The sequence below is a fragment of the Crocodylus porosus genome, unplaced genomic scaffold (assembly GCF_001723895.1).
Source record: "Crocodylus porosus isolate Cpor-Errol unplaced genomic scaffold, CroPor_comp1, whole genome shotgun sequence".
Lineage (NCBI taxonomy): Eukaryota > Metazoa > Chordata > Crocodylia > Crocodylidae > Crocodylus > Crocodylus porosus.
The window spans coordinates 39,384,259-39,410,297 of record NW_017728931.1 but is presented as its reverse complement, the minus strand read 5'-3'; the positions used below and the strand labels follow the sequence as shown (position 1 = coordinate 39,410,297).

At 42.0% G+C, this 26,039-nt stretch overlaps 1 protein-coding gene across 1 annotated transcript in view; it reads left to right on the top strand.

The window, feature by feature from the left end:
* Positions 1–659: 659 nt before the first annotated feature.
* The window catches only part of FAM180A (family with sequence similarity 180 member A), a 32,456-nt gene continuing 7,076 nt past the window's right edge, over positions 660–26,039 (top strand). Inside the window, exon 1 of the mRNA XM_019544658.1 lies at positions 660–921. Coding sequence (XP_019400203.1) covers positions 846–921 — 76 coding nt within the window. The 5' untranslated portion in view covers positions 660–845. The remainder of the gene's footprint in view (positions 922–26,039) is intronic.

Sequence of the window (26,039 nt, the reverse complement as noted above, 5' to 3'; positions counted from 1 at the left end):
TTACACCTGCTACTTCACTGACTTCAAAGCAGTTGCTCTTAGCTTACATTGGTGTGTGAGAGAATTAGAGCAAGAGTCTCTCTCTGTTTTATTTCTAGGCACCAAGCAGAACTCTGAGAAGCAAACTGATGTATTGTCTGCCCCATTTCTTGCTCCAGGCATCATACGGTCTTCTCACCCCACCCTGTCCTATATCATGATATGTACAAAGTACTGCTTTTCTAACCCTGGGTTCCCTTTAAATTACCCTTGTCCCAGATAGCTACAGTTTAAATATTTTAGTGTTCCTAATAAATGAGTGACGATGGTGAATCATAGAGGCAAAATGTTCCTTCTGCATGTATGTCCAACTCCCTGTTTCATGTATCCAATAACTACAACACACCCCTCAGCAGCTGGCTCTTAACCTACATGCTTTTGTATACCCTCATGCACACAGCAGAGGAAAAATATATAGATCAAACATTTGAATAACAGTTTTTTAATGTAAATTGCTGAAATAGTATTTACTGGGCAAAATAAATTCCAACTGTCCCATCTAAGAACTGAAACTGAAATACAAAAATTTAATGATATTTATTCCCATAGCTGCCAGCAAACTCACATGCACCATGAGTCATTCCAGATGTGGATAAAAACAAAGTCTGCCTGTAAAAGTGAATTCCCTTATCCCAAAGAGAGTTGGTTTAAGAGAGGTGCTTGCTCCACTGACTTCAATTGCCCTCAGGAGAGCCGGTAGGTTCTTCTTCTGTGGGGGAAGGGAAGAGAAGAAAGCACTTGCCTATTCCTGAAGAAAGGGAGGAAGGAAACAAATAACATATAAAAAGAGATATCTAAATTAAAGGATGCATTGGAAGACTTTAATATTGCTGCTATTCTATTACGATGCTCATGCCACTGTGACTCCCAGGTGGAACAGAGGTAAGATTTAAACATCAAAACCTGTTTATGGGGAAGTTCTGAGACCGTAGAATGGCTCTGAGACTAAATTTCACTATTTTTCTCAGGTGCTGGTCGCAGCTCTTGAATTTTTCCCATTCATAGCAGGTTGTTATTTTTTTTTTCCCCCTTTCTCTATTTAATTCTTTTGTTTTCTTTAAAAGAAAATTAGAGACCACTTTTGGGGCATAAAATCCCAAAGTAAAAACTTTTCCTGCTATAGGAGGCACAATTCTCTCTGCTCTCCTGAGCAGATGCTTGGGGTTTAAAAATAAGTAGATATACTCCGCAAAAAAGTATGACTACTATAGCACAGAGGGTACCTCAGTATAATAGGAATGCTGAGTCTGGGTGACTAGTATTTTTCATACACAGAAATCTGCTTTCGAAGCTATCACATTTGGGCTGTCAATATGCATGTGTGTGTGTGTCTATAGTCAGTGACTTGTATTCAGAAGTCACAAGTATGTGAGTCCACTTCTGGGGCTCCCAGATGGCTTACAGGCACAATAGTGCCCACTTTATGGGCACCGTTAAAACACAATCTTTACTAAAAATGTCCCTTTTCATTTTCTTTATTCTCTCCTGTGGTACTTGGCTGTAGTGCTCTGGTTGCTACGTTAGTGCTGCCTGGAATGGGAAAAGGAAACGCCTCCCATCTGAATTTTTGAGACTGACCCTAAATCCACAGATTTTCAAGGGAATTTGGCACAAGTGAAAGACACACTAAATTTATCACTCAAAAAAACCCTGCTTCTGTTGACTCAGTTCCTTCTAACGGAGACTGTGTTCTATAACAAAGTTGGGTTTTGAAGACGTGTCAGTGATTAATGAGCTAGTAAAGAAGTTTTAAGTCTTCTTCAGTTAAAGGTTCCCTAGGTGGTAGTGTGGCTAAGTGAAAAAGTGCACTAGGCCAGAATTCAGGACACCTGTTAGGAGGGGATAGCTATTTTAGAAGATGGAAGTTTTAGCACATATTTGGGGGAGTTAATTGATTGGGTTTGTTACCTGGTCTGCCCTATATAAAAGGCTAAAGGGTTTATTTCTCACAGACATGATGTTATTGGAAGATTTATTGATGACAAGTAGTTGCCATGGAGCTGCTTTATGACCTCATCCAGTGCCCCAGCTCTAAGCATGTTCCAGATACGTGGCAGCTGAAGAGTCTCCCCTATTCTTCTATGACCCAGTAATTCTGGCTTCTCCTGAAATGCCCATGTGCCATCCCGTGTTTAGCAAAAGCTTGAAAGAAAAGAGCTAGGCATCGCATGTTGCCCCAGAGGTCAGCAGATTTGGGCTTTCTTGAATTTGGTGGGAAGCAAGCCAGGGCTCATCCACTGAGTACAGCCTGCCGCAGGTCCTGCATGGTCCAGAAACTGCTTTTGAACATCTCTTAATATTAGTCTTATCTGCCCTAATTGTGAATAAATTGAGAGAGGCTTTCCTCAAATGGCCAAGACCCAAAATCTTTAGGCCATACTGAACCAAAGCCCACAACTGAATAGCACCTTGAAGTGCACAGGAAATCAGTGCAGTTACTAGCGAAAGGATGGAACATCATTTTTGGGGGTTAATACCTCTTCACAGGGAGGCAGACTCAGTCCCATGCCAGCTTTAGGCTTCTAGTGTTCTTCAGGGAGGACTCCGTGTTGGAGGACTCATAACTTCATGAATGGTAGTGGCCAGAAGTGGCTTTAAGAGAAATCATTTCAAGCAGATATAAAGAAACCACCTATTCTCACCAGTCTCATGTATCTAGGACATATTTATTAATTTCTTGGAAACTGAGGGGGAAATTTGATGCAATACTGAGGTTAAGACACACCCTTACTATACACTCAGAAGGCTTCACTCAACTCAGAAGTTACAGTTCTGTCTTTTCTGGGTTAAACCTCAGACAGTGGAGTCTCATCCAAGACCTGATCCCAGCTTGGCACTGGAAATGAACAGACAACAGAGCATCTGGGTCTGATGAAAATGAGACATAAAGCTGCGTGTCATCTGCATATCGACCAGCAGCCCAAATCATTTAAAGAAAAGACTTTAGGACAAAGTCGGTTGATTTTGGTTGTTAACAGTTGATTTTTATAATCGATATGAATGCTGGATAAAATATACCCTGGATTGCAATCCCAGTGTTGAGGACATGTCCCAGGTCTGTTTTGAGGTAAAAATGGCCCAACACTGGAGACATCCAGTGAAACCCATAACATAGGGACTCCTATAAATTGAGCCTATGGACAGAATTGCATTGTAACAGATCACTGAGCTTTTGCTACATGTGTTTCAATCAAAAGCAAATAACTAGAAATGAACATATGACTTAGAGAAAGTCAACTATAAGGCCCCCTGCCCCTTGTATGTGGGACTGGGGCAATAAAGAAGGCAAGCTCAGAAAGATCTTTGGATAGGTCTCTACAGTAGTGATAAATGGGTGCCTAGCTCTCTATAGCTTTCTAGCTGGCAGGAGATGGAAGGCTTTGCATGGTTAGTACTTAGTATTAGAAGTTTGAAAATAAACCATTAGGAAAGTTGTCTGATAAATGGCTGTTGGGAGCTTTATTCTACCTTCTCTTCCTGGTGAGGTAAAGCACTGACAGTCTTATAGCACAGTAAGGGGGTTGAGTAGACTGGCTTTAGTTCCATGTTCTTCTAAAGGTTTTGCAACATTACTAAATTTGTTTTAATAAGCAACAGGTTATGAGCTGGCCTTTTGGTGCAAATGTAATTTTGGTATTGTAATGAATGATGCTTTTTGTGACAAGATGCACATAAGATTATGACTACTTCTGATAAAGCTCAAGCCAGAACTCAAGCTCTGAGTACATGTGCAATGAATGCAGTCAACTTCTAGAAGCTTTGGACACCAGGGGTTAAATTCTGTTCTTTTGCTATAAAACCACAGACTTCCGTAGAGCTGCTCTAAATGCACACTGCTATAACAAAAGCACAATTTGGCCCAGGCTCTGTATTCTTGGCAGTGTTGGTCTCTTAGTAGAAACCCCAAGCCTTGCTAGCATATTTAATCTCAGACGGTTATATTTTATTAGCTTTAAGGGTTTCCTGATCAGGGGCAGATACTGCACAGGTTGAGACACATTTGCAGTGTGGTTGCTGGGGTAATGAAGGTGCAAAATAATTCCTTGTGGTTTAGCTTCCTCCAACACTGGGGAAGCAATTGTGTCTGTAATTTCACTTACCAATGAAGGCTGGAGAAGGAGGAATGGAAAGTATTTAAGATTTGGGGAAAGTAAAATTCCTCTCAACTGGTTGATAGACATTAGTTTGAACCCTTCCTCCTATGCTCTGCAATCTATCATTCCATAAAATTGGGGAGGTATTTATTCCCTCAAGGCATTTCCTACATTTGTCCCTAAGGTGAAGGAAATTATTTTGACAAATTTCCTTGGGACAGTCCTAGTTCTCAATACCCCATCAAATGTTCTGGCAATATAGCTAATGAACTTAAGTCAATAGCCATTGTTTGAATCACCAGCCTTTACAGACTTATAGTGCTCCCAGCTGCAGAAAGCCAGTATAAATGTATAAGTGGTGCCAAGTCCATGTGGTCCTACAACACGCGCCACTTATACATTTAATCAGGGCAAGGGTACAACATGAATCCCCAAATTACATTGCAACTCACCTCTCTCCCCAGCCCTTCCTCATATTCCATAGTTAAAGGCTACCACCCCGCTTGTGTAGCATTCTTCAGGCTTTTACTGCTGACAGCAATACTCACTCACCACTTCCGGCTTGGATGGTGTATTTGAAGAGAAGCTGGCTTGAATACAACATGGAATTACCACACAAATGGACACACACACCCAGCAGCCCCAAGTGTACTGGCTGTACATGATTTTGGCTTATTGAGGACATGCTGATGCTTCCAAAGGTCTGGCCCAAGTGTAAAAGCAGATTACACCAGCTGGACCTGGAACAAAAGCTTTTTAAAATGTATTGTCCTATTCACGTGCATTAATTTCCATAGAGTCATCGTTATCTGATTAATAAAAAAATGCATTATATAAAAAACTGTGAAGGAGATGAAAGCTGGTGAAACACGACCAAACATCTTTGCTTGGATGTGTAAAGTATACATAGAAGAGACAAGATTTTCCCTGTCTCAGGATTATATAATGGCCTGGAAAACAGCCAGGGTTATCTGTATTTCCTTGCCTTTGGGACCCCACTCTAGCAAAATGCCATGGAAACCAGTAGTTACACTATCAGGTGGCTTGGCCCTGGATGATCCTACCTGTTATTACCTATCCTCCATTTCACACAGTCATGTTAATTCTCAGAGCTCTATACTCGTTAGAAATAGCTGGAGTCTCCTTTCAGGTTAAAGTCCCACTAGTGACAATTGTAACTTTCTTTTGAGGAGGTCTAGAATATCAGGCTGAGACTCAGAGGGTTCTAGTCCCCGCTGGGTGGCTTCGGGCAAGCCACCCGACTTACCTTTGCCACTGTTTCCACAGCTGTAAAATGGGATAATGGTTCTGACATCCTTGCAGAGTGCTATGTCCGGGCTAGGTATTGTCACGTGCACTGAATTAAATAATACATCTGCAGATTTAAAAGAACAGCAAAGTGAGAAAGGGAAGACAGAAGGAAAAAAAGAAAATGATGTATTTTTCATGTGAGATCTGAAAATGAGAGCTGATGGGGCAAAGACACAGAAGGGTATTATTTGTCATGGTAAATATTTCATTGGAAAGAGTGTGAGTCTATAAAGGGACGAGTTGCTGTTGAAAGAAAAAAGAGAAGAGTCACATATGAGTTAAAAGGGTCAGATCCTGACTACTACTCAGGCTGCCTTGTGCAATTTTAGAAGGAAAAGAAGTAGCTGGAACAGTACAATCTTGGAAGAACTTTTCCTGCCTAGGGAAAACTCCCTGTAATGGAGAGCTGGCTTTGCACTTATACTAAACCCTGTCCTTCTCGTGTCCCTGACTCTCAAAGCATCCCCGTGGAGCCCTGGGCAGCCCACTTCAAGACAGAACAGCACTTTGGCTACTCTACTGTCTACTGAGAACAAGATTTGTGACAAAATAAGCAATCAGCAGCTGCTGCCTCTGCTGACCTGGGCTGAGCCCAGGCAAACACAGCCAAGGATTTGAGGAATAGGTATAATTTTGAATTGGACTGTTGAAGCAACAAAGAACCAGTTGTAGGTGTTTTGGCTGAGGGTGGTATGGTAAAAAGACATCTCTACAGAATGAGCAGTTTTATTAACTTGTGATGAGGTCAGAGGGGGAATGGGCTGCCAGAAATCACCTAGGTTTAGTTTTGAGAAGTGTTTTCCTACAGAGAAAATGATCACACTATTAATGAGCAGGAATCTAAATGATTCTGAAACATTCTTCCCCATGTGAAGCAGCCCCAAGTGCTAAAGGTCACATCTTATACAATCATGAATTGGATGATGGAATTAAAAAGAAAAACATGAAAGACCAAGATGATTTGGAAAAGAGACTTAGGTAAACAATAATGGAGCAACAGGGAGCTTTATGACCTTCTCCTCAGTACATGCCAGCCTAAAAGAAGAGTGTATATAGAACAATGATTCTCAACCAGGGTGCCACAGCAAGGGTGCCTTGAGGTCATTCCAAGGGTGCTGTAGGATGCCACCCAATGTTAGCACTCTTAGGTGTGCAAACATAATTCACAAGATAAACCCAGAGATTTCAAATAGGGAACATTCTGACCTGTTGTGATCCTTCTCAGTTCTTTATAACAGAATAATTGCTCTATTATTTTTCTGTAGTCAGAAAACAAATTAAGAGCTGGCATTTTCCATCGGGTGCCTTAAATCTAGCAAGGGTGCTTTGACTCTAAAAAGATTGAGAACCACTACTATAGAACTCATTACCAGTGGCACCTAACTCCTGAACGATGACAATAACAGAATTGGCTGGGACTGGTGACTTACTAGAAGAAGCCTCTGCTCCTTCCTTGGGCCATACCACAAGAGGCATACAGTCTGAAGTCACATCTGCAATTCATGTAATCCCAGACACAGACTTATCATATGATACTGGCCATTTTACATATGAGTACAGACCATAGCTCTGATAGCCTGGCCAAATTTCACTTTGAAAATTAGAGTCTACCTGTGGTCCACAAAATTCCCCCTTCAGTGTCAGAATGAAATAGTATTCTTAACTTCCCGCTGAACGAGTGTTGTGATTGCATGCTGCTAAACCATTGTGTTCCACATCAGCGGTGACAGTGCTTGGGTGAAATGACTTCTGCATATTTAAATCTTGTAAACTAATTTGAGGGTTCTTCTTTTTATTGCTTATTCATGTGCCTAAAGCACCCAGAGGTCTCATTTGTGCCAGGCATTGTACAGATGCACAAAGCAAAACGACAGTCCCTCCTCCAAAGGGCTTCCACTCTAATTAGATCAGTCAGAAAAAAGAATGGGAGAAAGGAAATGTTAATATCTTCCTTTGATTGAGAGAGTTCTGAGGCACAGGTAGGTAAGTCACTGGGCCAAGGCCTCCCAGGAAGACTATAATGCAGCATATTGGCAGAAGTAATGATTTTGTTCTGTCTCTCAAGTTTCAAGTGCTTTTCAATGCACGCTTTCTGGAAAGATAATGCCAGATCCACTGGGAAGGTAATGCCTTTTCACATAGAACAAATCACTTTCAGCAGAACAAATCAAGGGACTTAAACTCCATTGCAAAAGTTTTAATTATTCCAATTATGGCTGGTGAGATCCTCAGCTGGTGTAAATTGGGATAGCTCCCTGGAGGGCAGTGGAGTTAGTTTGATACACAGGTCCTGAGGTTCTGGCTCAGAAAGTTAACCTATAGACAGGCCGTCACTAAAACTTGGGCCCTATAGCACAACCATGAGGACTATTTTAGTTGGCTCTGAAAAGGGTGGCTTATGCTTGTTCCTTGCTGGGTGCAATCCCAGCCCCACTGATGTCAGTGGGAGTTTCCCCATTAACTTCAGGAGGGACAGAACCTCACTCACTATCTCTTACTGTATTTCCCATGGTAAGCATGAAGGGTCAAAGGTCTCTGGTAGCATGCATATAATTTCTGGAATCTACATGATTTTTCAACAGTGGTAACATTATCGCTAGAGACTATCTGGACACCAGAAAGCAGTAGGAAAAGAAGGAGCTGTAACAGGTTATTACAAAAGAGAACAACAGAAATATTTCCCCAAATAGCACTGATCCCCTAGTCCAGTGCTTGTGAAGTTCTGTGCTGTTGGGGAGATGCAAAGGGAAGAGCCTTTCCTCTGTTATTTCCCATTCACACAAATGTTTCATTCTGTTGGTTAAAGCTGATGCTGGGGCATTTCTTGGCCCAGTTTGTTAATTAAATGAACCCCTCCTGACTCCACTGAGATCAGAGCTCATAGCATTGTTTTGAAATTCCTCATAGGGAACAGGTTACCAGCTCAACTCTCAATGCAAAATTTCCAAGCAGCTTAGCTTAAGAGGAGTTAGGCTGTTGAAAAAATCCTGTATGTGGGAAAAGCAAGTAACTTCAAGAGGGTGATTAGGGGACATGACAGGGAAAGATCATGAAGCTAAAATTTAGTGCTCGATGTTGCCATATTGGAGACTCAGATTTGATTCCTTCTGAAGTTTGTGGGGCAACAAGATGTATTTCCTGGGGCAGATGTATAAACATTTACTGATGTGCATATATTGTCCCCCTTTGTGTTATACTCAGGGAGCAGAGTATTGGGATTACACAGTAAGACATAGGCTTTGTGCAGCTGTAAACTCCTAATGCTACATTGACCTCAACCTGGAAATCTGCCTGAATGAGTGAGACCAGAGCTAGAATGGTGTGGTCTATCTTGTGGGTGTTAAGATAACCCCTTGTGGAGCCTGTGATTTGATTTCTCCTTTATGTTGGAAGGGATATGGCCCTTCTAAACTGATTGTGTTTAGATGAGCTACAGGAGGGAAAAGCATGTGTTTACCTAGCAAAGACATACATGGGGGAAAGGGAGATGGGAAAAGATAGATGTAAAGAAAACATAATGGACAAGAAGCAAAGAGAAAAAGGGAAAGAAGATCAGTTGGACAGAGGAGAGTGAACAAAATATATGGGGCTGGAAAAAACTAAAGATGGAAAGAGAGAGAAAATGTGATTAATATTGGTAGAAAGACTAAAACAGACATACTGTAAAGTTACTGCAATTATAACCCACTCTACAGTGTGTCATGAACCCAGGAGATGTTGGTCTGTTACAGCCGTCTTTATTTCACCTGTGACTTCAGGCTAAATGGGGCCACTAGATTTATCTGGGTAGTGAAAGGATGTGAAATTGGGTTTGGTACACAGTAGGGCTTCTCCTTCCTTTTTCTTATGAGTGGGCAAGAGTTGGAGAATCTGTATAGAAAAGAGAGGATAAGGATAGATGAATCTATTGCAGCTCCCTGTGAGACAATTTGTTCCTTTAGCCTGAGAGAGAGGGATCCATGTCCTTGGGTCTGGAAATCATCACTTCTCTCTAGAAGCTGGCCAAGTTTGTGGCCATTACGTGACATTCTTTTACTGGCTCTAGCAAGGTGGAAAGTTTTCATTGTTTCCTTGTTTGTATTTATATATTAAAAGTAGGATGGTGGGAACTGTTTTTATCTCTTACCTACCAAAACAGAAAAAAGAGTTTAAAATGTGGCCATTATATAATTTATTACTATTGCCCATAGTTTGATGCTGAGCAAACACCATTTCCAGTTAAAAACTGCTTGCATAAATCAACGTAGCTGCACAGTTCCTGATCCGTAAATGAGACCATGCATTTCCTGTAAGAGAAAAAACTTCTCATTCTCTGGACTTTCCTGCCAAAAGTTCTGGGAGTCAAAAAGTTCAGAAATTATAGAAAACACACACAGAGGTGCAACTGGCTTTTTAGGATCTGCTTGAACTAGGAAGTTTAAGGCTTGCTTGTATTCATGCAGAAATGCAAAGAGGGAGAAGAAGGGGCACTGTTATTTCTTCCTTTGTGCTCCAGTACAAAGAGTAGGTACAAGCAAGACTTGAATGCAGAAAGTAAAGGAATATGTACTCTTGGATTAAATTCTCCAGTGGGAACAGGAACCATATTGCACCATATTGAAGTGTGGCTCACAATTATATTCCTGATTCTAATGAACTACCAAGATGTCAGTTTTCTTCTATCAAACATATTTAGTGGAATGAGTAACAGACTTGCTTTTTGGCTCTGGTTTGATGCTCATGTCTGCATAATCTAATTGGTCCAGTCCCTCCTCTGTCCCCTCTCACACAGCATACCCTCCATCTCTCTCTCTCACATTATCTTGTTTCTATCCAAAATTTTCCCAGCTGCAGAAGACTGGGCTGCCCCCCAATTTTCAGATCCCTGTGAACCCTCCAGAAACTCAACTAGTGTACCTGGAAGAAGCAGCCGACAGCCTAGAAGAGGATTGTGCACTTGTTTGTGGAAATCTACATAAGAAGGTTGCTGGCAGCTAGCAGAGCTTGTGGATCAAGGTGCTTGGCTTTGTTTAGCCCATGTGCACCCATGGAGGGTGACGGTGAAGACAAGTGCTGCCAGGAACTTATATTGCTTTAAACAGCAATACAGGCAAGACCATAGAGCAAAATAGCTAATTAGTAGGGATCTACTTCCCTATATGAAGGGGAACGAAAAATTGTGAACCACTCATGGCATATTTTCATGGTCTTTTCACAGTGAATTCTGCCCATCTCCCCGCCCAATTGACCAAGGGGCACTGGTGGTCCCACCCCATCCCAGTGATTCTGTACAAAATATCAGGGAATGCCAGTTTTTGCAGGGATTGCAAAACCACCTTTTTCACATTTTCCATGAAAAATGCAAAATTGTGAATTGCGTAGATCCCTACTAATTAATAGAGTTCCATGTATCTAGTAGTTAGATTTGTCGATACAAATTTTGTCCTGGCATAAGTGCAACCATGTGTAATGCACAGTTGTGTGTGTTGTGTCCTCTTCTGTGCCTGATCCACAGGAAAGGAACTCTGTTATAGCCCCTACCTTCAGAGTCTGGCCTTTCAGCTCATGCTGTAGACACTCAGGAGTTTCAGAGGCTCCTGATTCAAGCTGGGATGTCAGCCAAGATGGAGGCTGTCATACAGAAACATTAAACTTCATTGAAGTCATCACACATTAAGGCATCTGAACCTCAAACTAGACCTTTTCATCCCCTAGGCAATAGGTGTACTAGGTAGTGGTGTAACAAGGGTGGGTCAACAGGAACAACTGCTCCAGGCACTGATGGGGATGGGGAGAAAAAAATATGGCTTTTGCTGCAGCTACATGTTGCTCCAGGGTGCAGCAGCCATGCCAAGAGCCAGGCCACATTCTTCTGCTGCTGATACTAGGTGAGCTAAAAAAGAGTGTGTTCACTTTTCTAACCTCATTTCAGATAGAAGGAGCTGTTTACAGTTTATTGTATTTTCCTTTTCTTATCTATTTGCAAATTCTAATGCATTTCTTTTGTGAGCTCTGTTGACAACATATTTCCAAGGATCTTTTTTTTTTAATTAAAAAAAAAGAAATTGTCAAGTCACTTGCTGACCACAGACCAAGGCACGTGAACAGCTCAGCAACAACAAAGCAATGTGCATTCTTCTTCATTATTTGTATTGTGGTAGTGTCTAAGAGCTGCACCAAGACCCCACTGTGCTTAGGAGTGGACAAACACTGAACAAAAACATGACTCCTTGCCCCAAAGGACTTCAAGGTAAATAATAGCTCAAGTGGTCACAAGAAGCCCTATGATAACAATCCACAGAACATGTGACATGAGGGAAAAAACATTTGAAAAGAAGCACAATTTCAGTGCAGTGCTCCAGGCAGTTATTAGCAATGAAAGAATAAATCAAATTAGTAAAAACTTATTTTGCAGAAGTATATGACAGTTCATTTAAATCCAAGCAGTTTATTCAAGACTTTCCCCAGTCAGCTTCCCTGACTAGTTCACCCAGCCCTCAAGGGTGCCTGAAGGGAATAGCCCTTAGGCTTCAATCAGGCAGTAACGCCCCAAAATAATTTCACCCCAGCAGCCATTTCATTTTAGAGATAGTTATGCAATTCTGTCTCCATGGAGGGATTATTGTCCTGAATTCAACCTTCCTCATTTTATGACATTATGTCATTAGCATTTTTTGATAAATTTGTATTTGGGTTATTTTCCTTGGAAGACAAAATCCTTTTTTTCTAAGTGCAGATCAACAAACTGCAGGAGCAGGAAAGCCAGGGTGGGAGGAAATATCATTTTGTCAAATAGACATTGACCAATGTGGCAAAATCCACTTGGCTGGAGAGCCTCTGAACCAGTGTGAGACTCTGCAGAACTGGAGGAAGGGAAGAGGTGCTGAAAAGCTACAGTTTTCATTAGGTTTGATGGCACCTGTAAACGCTCAGCACCCGTCATCGTTTACTCCTCCAATAGGGAACCGAAAGAGGTTCTCATGCCATTATTGATCACATAGCTTGGTGAACTTGAATCTACGCTCTTCCTCTGCTCTGAACTTCAGCACTGGGTTTTCAAATCTCAGGCAATTTGATGAGGTTTTAATGCTGCTTTTAAGACTTCTAAGAATTTCGCCCAAAATGTCCAACTAGCTTTAGAAGTTTGCAATAGGTTTGGTTTATCTTAGCTTAGTATTCTCACTTAATGTCCTAGTAGCAACCCAGTCCTGCATCACCTTCAGCTTTTAGACAGCTGACTGTGAACACATGAATTTGAGAGCAGTGTAAATGAAGAAAGGATAGCCCCAAAGAATGAAAAATCTGGTTTTTGACTCACGTTAGGATGCATTTCATATTCATACTTCAAAATTGTTGATGAATTTTTGGCAGTGCCAAAAATTGTTGATGTGCCATATACTAACATTTGCGTGCTTTCCAAATGTTTATGCCAGGCTTCTGTTGCATCCTATTAAAGATGTTTTATGTTAGCTATGAACAGCACGTAGAATAATAGACTCCAGATAGACAGCAGCAGCTTTCATTCTGGTTGTGCAACTGGACTACGTTTCAAACTCCTGTCTCTGAGTCAAGCAGCTTCAGATTCGTCTGAGCAAAACAGGTGCACAATTCTACTCAAACACATCCACATCTAACTTCTGTTCTTAGCTACTTTCACATACCTCTCTTTTTTATCATCACTATTGGAGCATACATGATGCTTTGAAGAGACCTTGTTTCCAGGAAAGTTGATTTGCTCAGTAATTCCCTTCTTCTTAGCAGACAAAGCTAGTTATATGCTTTCTCCATCCAACACATCTTCATGTCATTAAGAAAACTAGCAGCAGGTGCACAGACACTGGAGTTCAACTGACATCTGGAAAAACAGCTGGGCTCTTCCTATTTTTGAAGTAGGAAAGCAAGAAGAAAGATTCATATGTTCTCTATCTGCAAATGTAATTGAATTGGGAAGGGACTTTGGGAGACAGTGTCTTACTAATCAACCAAGTAAAGAAAATTCATTGGCAGTTTTGAGTGTGTACTGATAGCTAACATCACTGGGTATTGGCCTGTCTGGTCTGTGAAACTAGAAGTGGATTAATCTCACCAGGACAATTAACTCAGTGTTAAGTAAAGCTAACCTCACCCTTTCTTGCATAAGTAGGTGCATTACAAACAGGTCTAGGGAGGTGATACTTTCCCTCTATGCAGCATTGGTTCTGGGCACTGCACTTCAGGAGGGATATGGATGGCCTGGAGAGGGTTCAGAGGGCCACTCATCTGGTTAAAGGCCTACAGAAAAAGCTCTGTGTGGACTAATTGCAAGACCTGAACCTCTTCAGCCTCCTCAAGAAGAGGCTGAGAGGTGATCTTGTGGCCGCCTACAAGCTCATCGGGGAGGCCAGCAAGAAATAGGGGATACAATGTTTACCAGGGTGCCTGTTGGGGTAACTAGAAATAATGGCCACAAACTGGAAGGGAGCAAATTCAAATTTGACATAAGGAAAAAATTCTTTACCGTGAGGGTTGCCAAAATATGGAATAGGCTTCCAAGGGTGGTGGTGCTGTCCCCTTCCTTGGAGGTGTTTAAAAGGAGATTGGACAGATACCTGGTCATCTGACCCCAACACTCATTCCTGTCCAGGGCAGGAGGTTGGAGTCCATGATTTAATAAGTCCCTTCCAACCCTAACATCTATGAAACTATAAGAATCTGGCTCCTTGTTCACATATTGTCTGTGATCAGTTCCTAGATTGTATGGGCAGAAGAGGTTATTGGGTCACCCAGTCTGACTTCCTGTATAATTCAGGCCATAGAATTTCATCCAGCTACTTCAGAATTAAGCCCACTGCAGTATCTGACTGAAGCATGCCTTGCAGACAGGCAAGCCAAACTAGAGCTGAAGACATCAAGAGATGGAAAAGCTTTTACTTCCCCTGGGAGCTTGTTATAATGGTAATCACCTTCACTGTTAAAAAAAAAGTGTTCCAAATTCCACTGAAAAGTTTTGCCTACCTAATTTATATGGCCTTATTTTTGTCCTCTGCCTGGATGGAGCTAACAGGTAATAATGAAAAATTATAATTGGATATTTGAGTTTAATTGATAGTTAATGAAGCAAAATCCAGATTTTTACCTGGTAGGTAATGCATTTCCAAAGTGGCTATTGATTTAATTTTTGAGTCGTAGTACTCAAAGTAGTCACATTTAATTGTGGATTTCTTCTAATAAAGCTATTTCATTGGACCATTCAAGAGAGAATTAAACAAAAGGAGAGTAAACACAATGGAATTAAATGTGTTGGGGGAAAAAAATCAAATAGGTAGTAAGAGAGATGCATGCAGCTTCTGTTCAGTTCTACATGGAAAAGGGATTATAATAGTTTTCAGCAGTCCAAGGGATGCAAAAGTTTTTTGTGCTCTGATTATTAGAGAAAAGGGAATAGAGGCATTAGGATTCTGGTCTCTCATATTTCTTACAGCCCCATAATTTGTCCTATGTCTTCCTACAGCAGAATCACTACAAAAATATGAAAGGCAAGGATCTTTGAGGGTGATACCTTGTATTGAACCAACTGCATGGTTGGCATAGACTTGCACAACCTTTCAGGTATCAAAGTATCATTCCTTAGGTCTCTGGAGAGAAAAATACTAAAATGTGATCATTCATAACAGATGTTCAATAACTGTGCTGGCAAGAAGCTATTACACAGCCACTAGCTTTCTCTTGCACTTTCTTTTCATGCAGACTTCCTTATTTTCCTTAAGGGTAAGGGTACTGGCATAGGTAGATCTAGAATTTTGAAAATGGTGAGGTGCATCATTACATATAACACAACACATATTTTTCTGCAATTAAAAATAAGCTAGAAGCTTTACTAATATATTAAGGCCTAGGGCTGTATTATTCCATTTAAGATGGAAGCAAAACTAAATATAACTTCATTGGAAGGCGTTAAAAACATCTGCAGGGCTATCAAATGGGAGCTTCATCACCAGGAGCAGCTAACAAACAGTAGAAGTGCACAACAAGGATAACTTGATTGCTTGACCATCAAGACTATTAAATAGGAGAGAGGGTTGCTAACATCTGTGGGATGAAGTGTTTAGAAGGAATTGGGTAGATCATAATGAGCCATGAAGTGAATTGACTCCCTCAGTGCTGCTTGACTAGAAATGCTGCTGCCACTGCCAGGCAGTTGGTTTTAAATTTTGGGTGGAGCAGGATTCAAAGAGGTGCAAGTGCATCTGTACACCCTCCTGGATCTGCCCCTGGGTACAGGGTCTAGCTTATGCATCCTTCTGGACATATCACCGCTACCCAGTAAAGCAGTACACATGAGCTCACCACATTCTGGCTCAGAAATAAGAGATTTGCCATTTGCAGCTGAAAGATACACTGATAAAAAGTAAAGGGGCATCTACGGATTTGGAAGCAGCAGTGTTTTCCACTGTTGGCCTTTCAGATGTGCAAAAGAAAAATGATTAGTTAGCTTTTCAAAGCTGCTGAATATCAGTGGGGTTTTTCAGTTGTTTTCTTGGTTTCCAGTGTTCTCTTTCCTTCATGAGCCTGAAAATTCATATTGTTTTGTTTGTGTTGACCTTCCCACCAAGTGCTGCGTGCAGCATCTACCAAAAGCACCAATAGATAATTTTGCTTTTTCCCTCCCTGCCGTGTTCTGCTCCTCAGAGTAAGAAATGAAAGTAGATTACACCACTAGACCATCCTTACTTTATTTGTCTCTGGAAAATAATTTCAAATTCTTTTAATTGTTTAGGACTGCCAGTGGTAAGGACTTTTGGAAGAAGTTATTCTGTGATACATGAAAAAGGACAGTGATGAAAGATGGTCTTGAGTTTGAGGCATTAGGCAGGGATTTAAGAAGTATGGGTTCAGTTCCCATCTCTTTCAGACCCCCTGCCAGGTGACTAAGATCCTTCTATGTCTGAGTTGCCCATCTGAAAAATGGAGATAACATTTTGTTTCTCCCTGTTCAGGTTCTAAGCAAGGACCGTCTTTTACTGTGTGCTTGTGGGATGTGTAGCACAAGAGGAAGCAATTTCTTGGCAATGTTGCAGTAGTAGTAGTAGTAGCAGCAATTCATCTGCAGTCCATTCCCTTCTTTTTTTTTTTTCAGTGACTCTCCTCTTATTTGTCTCCAGGTCATCTAATGCAAACTGAATTTAGTATAGCCCTCTTTTAACAGTCTTCTCTCCCATATGGGCACAAAGTTTCCAGTTAGATCTCTCTTCATAATCATAGGAAGCAGAAAAGATACAGGATGGATTTAGGTCATGCTGATACCTGAAACTCACACAAGTAAAAAGTGCATAAATGATATAATTTCAGATGAGTAAATGTTTTAGTTAACTGCCATCAATGGAGGAGTTTTAATTCACTCAGAATAGATATGGGTAAAAGCTAAGATAGTTTCCCACCCCTTCCCTCTTTTTTCTCTCTCACAGACATATCTCAGCTTCCTGAAATACTCCTATATTTCATCTAGAAACTAGAAATGGGTTAAAGCCTTTTAGATCTTCCTGAGTGATGCACCGTAACATTTTATCATAAGTGCTCCATTACCAGGGAAGGATTTGCTCCTCTAAACTGTTATACTAAAATTGCTCTACACGGCAGAATTTATAATATATTTGTTTTCCCTCCGGGAATGACACATCTCAGGGGTTCTATAGCAGAAGATTTGTTGTGACTATGGTGCCTACAACAATGTATGGGGAAAGGTTCAGGTGTAATATGAGAAAGAATTTGGATTAGAAAAATGCTTTTAGAAAATAGGTAATTTGAATGAATTAAAAGTAAACTCAAGGGCTGGTAATTACCTACACAACTAAATAATTGTACATAAATCATTGTTAATTTTAAAAGACTTTAAAAGTAGAACTTACCTGAAAGTAACATTGAAATTCCTCACTTTTCTTGGGCGTATTTGGTAGCCATGTTGGTCTGAGAAAAAAAAGACATACAAAAAACTAGAACTCTTGGTTCCAAAATGGTACCTTTTATTAAACCAACCATACTGCTTTTCTTGTGCACTCCAGTGGTGATTTGCGTTTCCTGTGTCCTGATCTGGATAGTCAGATTTTCAACCCTAGCAGCTTCATTTTGGGTTCTTAATTATTCTTTTTATTATTTAAAAAATCCAAATGTCTATACCTCTCTCTAGCTAACAGGGCAGGAAAAAAAGAGAGTTCTTCTTTTTCTTCATCATCATCATTTTTACTCTAAGGCTTCAAACACCGAAGTTCTAGATTCTATTACGGGAACCTAAATAGGCAGGTGCTATTTGGTTTTATTTAACTGCTGATTTACTCTTCTTTTATAATAATTCCTTTTTATTGCACTGCCATTTTCCTTTGAAGTCGATGGGACTTTCACATGCCAGTAGCGTAGGCCACTAGAGGGGATTTTTATGCAACATTTATTGTCTAGGGGGCTACTTGAGTGAGTGAGAGGTCGCACAAGGGTTACAGAAACTGGCCTTTGGCAATATGGTGTTTCTCCTTATCTCTCTGAATCAGTCTAAACGAGCCTTTTCTTTCCCTTCTTTCTGTTCCTTCTGCTCTTCCTCCAACACTTTCCCTTTCCATTTCTCATGATTTATACTACAACACTAAATCATTCTTAACCTAGGATTTTTGATGGAAAAGGCAAAATGTCAAGAAAGATAAAGAACCTATTCCACGCTCTATTGAAATGCTGGTCAGGCAAAGTTCAGGCATGTGTAGACCATTCATTTTATGAACACTCTATTGGACTGTAGAACATATACCCTTCTGGGGTTAAGGCAAGCGCAGGCCAAAAAATAAGGGCAGATGGGAATATTATACAAAATCTGCTCATCTCTTATTAATAGAAACCCAGGTAATGTGCACTAGATGGATCGCATTCCTCCCTTCACTGCTTACTGCTTTTCCCTCATGGGCCTACACCCACCTTCTCAGTAAGAGGCTACTCTTCTTGTACCAGGTACAGAACAAGGTCTGCCAAAGGTGTAGCACAGAATGGTTTTCTTTGGCTGCAAAACATTTAGTGGCTTTGAACTGAGTGACAGTCAGTCTGGGACTAAGAGATACTTCAGAATTAGTCAAACAGCAATAACACCAGAGTGATGTTTGATTAAGTACTTGCAGTATTAATTCAGGAACTTATTTAAAAAACCACAATCAATAGTCACTTACTAGATAACATAACTACAAATTATTGTGGATCTGACTTAAATCCCTCTGAGACAAGTTATTTATAGAAGAAGTTGAAGTAAAAACTCTAAGAGTATCTTTGGTTTAAGATCTCATACCTAGATTAGTGATCGTTTCTGATGTTTATATTGCAGTGTACTTCTAGGTTGTGGGTATGAACTTTTAGAAATACTACAGGCAAGTTGTTAAAGCAAATTCTCCCATGCATGTCTCTGGTGATGTCACTTCTGGAAAAGACAAAAAATAACCACAGCGAGATGTCCAACAATCTTCTCAATAAAATGACTTCTGCTTCCCTGGCCAGGTACAGATATTACTTTTACCAGTGTAAGTGATCAGAAACTGATCTATACCCATAACAGAACAGAAGTTTGGTGCACACTGACTGGTTTAAAAATGGCTGAACCTGGCCAAAGATTTGCCCTTTCTCTCCCCACACTAAATAGGTTCTATTTGTTACCTATTTAAACTATGCCACCTACAGAAAACCATGTAACTTAGATTCTGCCTTGGGATTTTTGAATGTCTGTACCTAGCCCCAAGGGGCTTGTGAACTATCACAGAGTATAGAATGGTTGCTATATTTGCCTATACAAATGGCACTGTCTTGCCAGCTTTCAACTCATTTGCTTGTCAAATGCTTGGGATTATCTGAAATAAGAAAGGTCTTGATCAAATGAAATGCCTTTCTATGAATAAGATAACTACTCTCAGCACAGCCCTCCAGATTCCTGAGCTCCACTCACTGCAGAATGCAATTACCAGAGTGCTGCAAAACAGGCAAAACAGGGCCCAGATGATGGTCCTCTTTTTGTTGCCCATTATATGCCACATAGGCCATGGAACAGGGTGGGCCACCCGGGCCATGGCCCAACCAAGTTTTAGCACGTTAATTTACTTAGCTATGCAGTTAAAAAACAGCGATATAGTTTTAACTGGAATGACAATTGCGTATTTGTGGGTTATACAAATAAACATGCTAAAAGTTGGTCAGGCCATGGTCCAGGTGACCCACCCCATTCCACGTCCTATGATATGACATGATATCAAGAAATGCAGGAAAGGCCTAACCCCAACAAATAATAAAACCTGAGTGTAGCATTATTTATAGCTAGCATTGTCTTTCCCATTAGGGCTGTTCCTCGGTTTGGAAGGAGTGTATGCAAATTAGCTCAGGTTGATCTCCACTGAACTTCCCTCCAAACCACTGCATAACTCTGGTCACCTCTGTGTACTTGCATTACTGTCTTTCTGTCAGTTTTGTGTTGCCTGTTTATGAAACCCTCATGATCCATGTTACATGGGCAAGGGCCAAAGTAGAATTTCCTCATGGGAGACACTGAAGGAAATAAGAATAATTGTGTTTTCCCACTGCGATGGGACCTGGGTGGATTGAAAGTAGAGACAAAACACTAGCTAGGATCCAGGTGTATATGTACCTGGTTGAAGTCAACTATGGCCATGGGGCCACATACTTTATACAGATCACTGCTGGTTATTGACAGGAATCTGGACTAATTTTAGGAATAGGCCTGATCAAGGGAACAACTCGGACTATTCAGAGCATAATTAGATCTTCCAGTGTCTCTGGGTGTGTCGCAGCTCAGAATAAAACAGAACTGCCAAAAGAGACTTTCATGAAAAACATTTGCTTCAAACTATGGGATTGGGCTGCATGCAAAATTAACCAGAAAATTTGTGAGATTCTTTCTGTTTTACATTGTCATTTGCCAATTGCCACATGGGCCTTCTCTTTTTTCTTAACATGCTCTTATACACACACATACAGAAACACACATGCGCACATCTATTGCTGAGTGTCCATTTGGTAGTAATCACATTTGCTCCTCCTTTTGGCTGTAGCATACGTCCAGAAAGGAATACTTATGCTACCATCTGGGATGCACTGACTTTTTTCTTTGATGTCCAGGAGCACTGTTTCCCAAAGCTGTGGAATTTGAGAAGAATAGGATGGTTTTACTGTGGGGGATGGGGCTGGACACACTGTAGAGCCTGAAGCTGTCATCTGGTGGTACTTAACTTCTAATGTGATGGGGACAAAAACAATCATCTTAGATGATGTGACCCTCCTTAAAGTCCCAAGGATTCCAGGGTAGAAGCAGCATTGATAACTGACAGGAAAAGAAATTTCAGAAATCAGCCTTCCTCTTGCTGTTGACTAATATATGCATCCTGATGCTGTCTAATCAGTATTTCCTTGATTCCCCCCTTTAGAGTTGTAGGGTCTGTTCTAGAACCCACTACTGAGGTCAGAGAAATGGGTCGTGCTGATGTTAGCTGCTTAGGATGCGAGATGTGGAATCTAATAATCCATGGCCCATTGAAGTGAATGAAAAGTACCCTAACGCATCATGACTCCATTTGGATTAGATTCTTATTTTGTCACACTAAGCAGGGGAATATCTGACTGAAAAAAATGGACATTTGTGAAGTTCTCAATCCAGTGCCAGAGCCAATAGTTTATTATGATGTCTTGTCATAAGAAAGGGAAAATATAGTTACTTTAAAAAGGCTTGCTACTAAGCAAAATATTATGCATTTTATGAATAAATTACTATAATATATGAGGAGGTAAACACAAGGAGCAGCAGCCTGCTGTGGAAAGAAAGAGAAAAAAATCCATCAGTTCTGGTCAGTTTTTAAATGAAACTATATGACTTTTAAAAGAGAGAGAAAAATATTTATCACATCAGCAATGAAGCCAAGGAAATCCCAGCACAGTTACTTTAGAAATAAGAAAATAGCTTTTAAAACCATTTTAAATATAGGAGCCTCTGACTCAAAATACAACCCATGGCAGGCTTAGCTCCTGACATTATATTTCAGTAATGCAATAATTACCTATGCAGTTGTGACCTATGAATTAAAAGGGCAGCTGGTGCACATTTTGAGTGGGCAATCACAGTAGCAGCCTTTATCAGAGCTTGTGGGATAGTTAGAAGGAAGGAATAGTTGTTGTATTTCTAGAGTCTTTTACAAGTAGGCAGGATAGAGCAAGGCTCCTGCCTAGGTACTGCTCTCCCCATTATTCTGGCTCCCTGGCCCCACCCCATCACAGGTGGAAGGGCTGGGAGTGAGCCTGGAGCCGTGTGCCTGCACAGCGCAGTGGTGCAGCAGAGGGGGAAGGGGAAGCACACGTTGCAGAACTGAAGGGACTCCCAGACAGTGCAGAGGGATGGTGGGGGACATGTGCTCAGTGTGAAATGGTGGGAGACGTGCTCAGTGTGAAAATATGTTTCTTCCATCTCCTTTGATCATTCCACCCATTAATACATACTCTAGGGCTATGCAAAATTTCAGTATCTGTTTCATTTTAGAGGTGTTTCGGCCCATTTCAGAGCCCGAAACACCAAATCTGAAATGAAATGGAAGGCTTTGAAACATCTCCGAAATTAAACAAAACAAGCCAAAAAGTTTTGGAATTGTTTTGGATGTTTCAGAATGTTTAGGAGGCACCCCCCAGGATTAGTTTGGCAAAGCCCTGCAGCTCTCCTTTTAAAGAGCTGAGCAGGAGGCTGGGCAGGGGTCGGGGCCGGGCATGGCAGCCATGGGGGCTTGTCCCATGGCTCCTCTGGCTGTGCCTGCCTCTGCCTGGGTGGGGGGAGCCACGGGAGAAGCCCCCAACCTTCTTCTCACTGAAAGCAGGTTCCAATATTCTAGGATGAGTGTGTTAGGGCTGTACAAAATGGCTGTTTCATTTTGGTTTCAGATTCGGCCATTTTGGAGGACAGTGATTCATTTCAGTGTTTTGGATCACTGTTTCATTTTGATTCAGCCAAATCTGTTTCAGAGTTTCGACACTGTTTCGGCACTGATTCAGAAATTTGGATCAGCCAGGGAAAGGCAGGCACAGCTGGGTGGCTGCAGGTTCTTTTGTAGTTCCTCTGGCTGTGCCCGCCTCTGCCTCAGCGGGGGAAGCCACAGGAGAAACCCGGCCCTATCCCCCACCCAGTCCCAGCCTCCTGGCACTTGAAAAAAAAAAAGCCCTCCCTGCACTCTCTGGCTGCAGCAGCAGTGATTGGGGCCTCTGGGGCTCATGGCAGAGTTTCCCCATGCAGAGCAGGGCAGTGGGGATCACACCCCCCACCTGGCACCCACATGACAGCTGCCACATCGCATGGGTGCAGTGCAGCTCAGCAGGGCACTGCATGCTGTCTGGGAGCTGGGGCAGCTCCACATGTTGGCTAGAGCCTGGCACTGCTGAACCCCAGTGGCCCCAGCTCCCAGGCAACATGCAGCACCCTGGCCAGCCATGCTGCACCCATGCCATGGGGCAGCTGCCATGTGGGTGCCAGGCCAGAGGGGTATCCCCGCTGTCCCCCACTGTCCTGCACTGCATGGGGGGTGGGTTCTGCCATGAGCTGTCAGAGGACCTGATCACTGCTGCTACAGCTGGTGAGTATGGGGCTTTTTTTTTTAAAGTGCCAGGAGGCTGGGGCCAGGCAGACAATGGGGCTGGACAGGGCAGCCAAGGGGGCTTTTTCCTGCAGCTGCCCCACCAGGGCAGAGGCAGGCACAGCTGGAGGAGCTACGGGAGAACCTGCAGCTGCCCAGCTATTCCTGCCTCTCCCCGGCTGATCTGAATCTTCGAATGAGTGCTGAAACAGTATCGAAACTCCGAAACAGATTCAGCTGAATCAAAATGGAACAGTGATCCAAAACACCAAAATGAATCACTGTCCTCCAAAACAGCCAAATCTATGACTGAAACAAAACATAGCCATTTCACACAGCCCTGCTCATCCTAGAACATTGGAACCTGCTTTCAGTGAAAAGAAGATTGGCCAAGACACACTCCATTTTGTCAGTCATGCCTATTTAGATTGTAAGGGCTTCAGGACTCTCTCTCATTATTTATATACAGAGTGCATAGTACATTGTGGCCTGAACTCAGCTGTATCCTCTAGATAATATTGTGGCATAAATGAAAAATATTGCTTCAATGGCACAAATAACACTCCACCAAGTGTTATTTTGGGCCCTACATGATAATACTGATCAGAAATCCCCTTCCTTCAGGCATTCATAATTACTGGTACTGACATGAACCATCTGCCTCATCATCATAGCATAATGAATATTACCGTTGAATAATTACTCAGTAATGCTACGGGAAAGTCCTTTAGGGGGGAAAACAGTAAAGAGATGGTAAGTCACATTAATGCTCCTGTGCTGTTCTTAGATATTGGAAAGCTAACTCATGGCAAAGCTGCAAGTTAGTGTGGGAGGAAGCCAAGTCAGCAGAAAAGTTTCTAGAAGAATTCATAATCACTGTACACAGACTGTCTTGTGATTGGCTGCAAATCTTTATCTCAGTTTGGGTGCTAAGCTTACAAGCCTGTGAAGTCTATGTAAATAAAACCAGAAATCGCATTCTACAAATGCACACACAACCCCTGAGGGAAATGTAAATCAGTGGGGGAGCGGGTGGAACAATTTGAGTACTGTGCATGTGTGTGGGAAGGGTAGGAGTGGCTGGGGACTAAATTAAAGTGCCTCACAAGAAAATAATATAAAAATGAAATATAAGAATTGAACACTGAAAAAGTTTATGAATGTAGTCAGAAGTTTCTTGGAAGTATAGCAGGGGTTTAATATCTGTCTTGAGGGCCAGGCAAATAGTAGAGGGAGCTATAGAAAAACTGGTCCATATAAAAAGACTATATTTTCTAAATGCATGCTAACCTCATATTTGAAACTGCAGTATTTCAAGCCCTGAATCACTCAACTCTCATTGCCTAAAGCATCACAATCTGTGGATCAGTGATTCTCAACTGGTGTGCTACAGCACCCTGGGGTGCCATGACATCCCTTTAAGGGTGCCATATAATGCTGGTCTTCAAGCAGCAGGGTACAGCAGAGGCAGTGAGGAAGTGTGTGGCCAGAAAAGCAAGGACCTCTCATGTCCAGTCTTTGTCACTCTCCTGCTCCTGCTGCAGCAGGTTGTTCAGGGCAAAGATCGGGCTTGTAAGTCACCTATATACCCACGCAACATACCTCCACTCCCCTCCTTTCTCTTTCCCCTATCTTCTTTCTCCTTTTCCCTTTCTCTCTCCCTTTCTCTTTTCTCCCTCCCTTTTGTTTCCAACTTCCTTTCTTCCCCCTTTCCCCCCACCCCACTGGATGTGGTCATCTTTGCTTGCAAAGGATGAACAACACAATACATAGCATGCTGTGCAGTATCACCATATTTTCTTGAATCTAAGATGATCTTGGATTTGAGACAACCCCCCAATAATTAGATTCTATATATGGAAAATGTATAAATTTGTGATAATTTTTCACGTATAGAATCTAATGATTGTAGGGTTGTTTTGAATTTGCCCCCCCCCCCCACTACAACAGGGAAAGCACAAACTAGTAGGGTCAGGAAGCCCCCTTGCCTTCTGTCTCCCCCCTACTTCTTGTCTCTACAGCCTTCCTGTCCCCCTGCCACCTGAAGTCCCTGCCCCGACTCTCCATAGCCTCTACCTCTGTCCCCCACAATCTCTGCCTCTTCCCCATGACATCAAAGTCTTTGCCTCTTCCCCCCATTCCCAGTCCTGCCTCTTCTCACTCCCCTCATTCCACACAGTCCCTGCATCTTTCTTTCCCTCCACTCCCACTTACTGTTAGATGCTGTTCAGGCTCTGTTCTCTCTCCAGAGCACAGCATGTGGAAGTGTGGCCCTTGCCAAGCCATGCAGCAGCAGTGGTGCTGCTGATTAACCAGACTTGGGTGGACTTTCCATGTGCCCTTTGCCCAGCAGGGACTCCAGCCCAAGCTGGAACCAAGCTGTGCCTGACAGTAAGGGGAGTAAAGTGGAGGTAGGTGCCTGCTGTGGGTCTGACTAGCCCCAACTTGGGCTCAGGGCCAGAATCATAGCTACAGCAGCTGCCTGCCCCTTCCCTCCCAGCTTTGTATGCAAATCTGAGATGAGATCCCCCACCCATGCTAAATGGGGAAAAACACCTTGTCTGAGATGTGAGTAAATACTGTGTCACAGTTAAACTCAGAAATTTTGAATAGGAATCCATAATGTCTCATTAATTTTACTCAGAGACAAAAACAAGTTTTACAAACTCCTGATCAAAGACCTCATAGAATCATGCTATAGCAAACTGTGGATGCTCTTAAAGATGCTAGCTGCAAAAACACAGGTGAGGTGGATGCTTCCATGTCCTGGGAATGCAAGCCAGGCACCTTACTTATTGCCCATATTCCACAATCCTGGCAACCCAGGATGTCCCATTGTCTCTGGCATTTACTCTACCCTTTTCATATATGACACTGGAGCTGACAGATAGCTGAAGGACAACACAGATTTCCTAAAGAAGCTAGGCACCCTGGAATCCCCACTCTGAGCTTGAAGGTGCACATCCTAGAAGTTCCCCTGCATGTGATTTCATATTTCATGCTG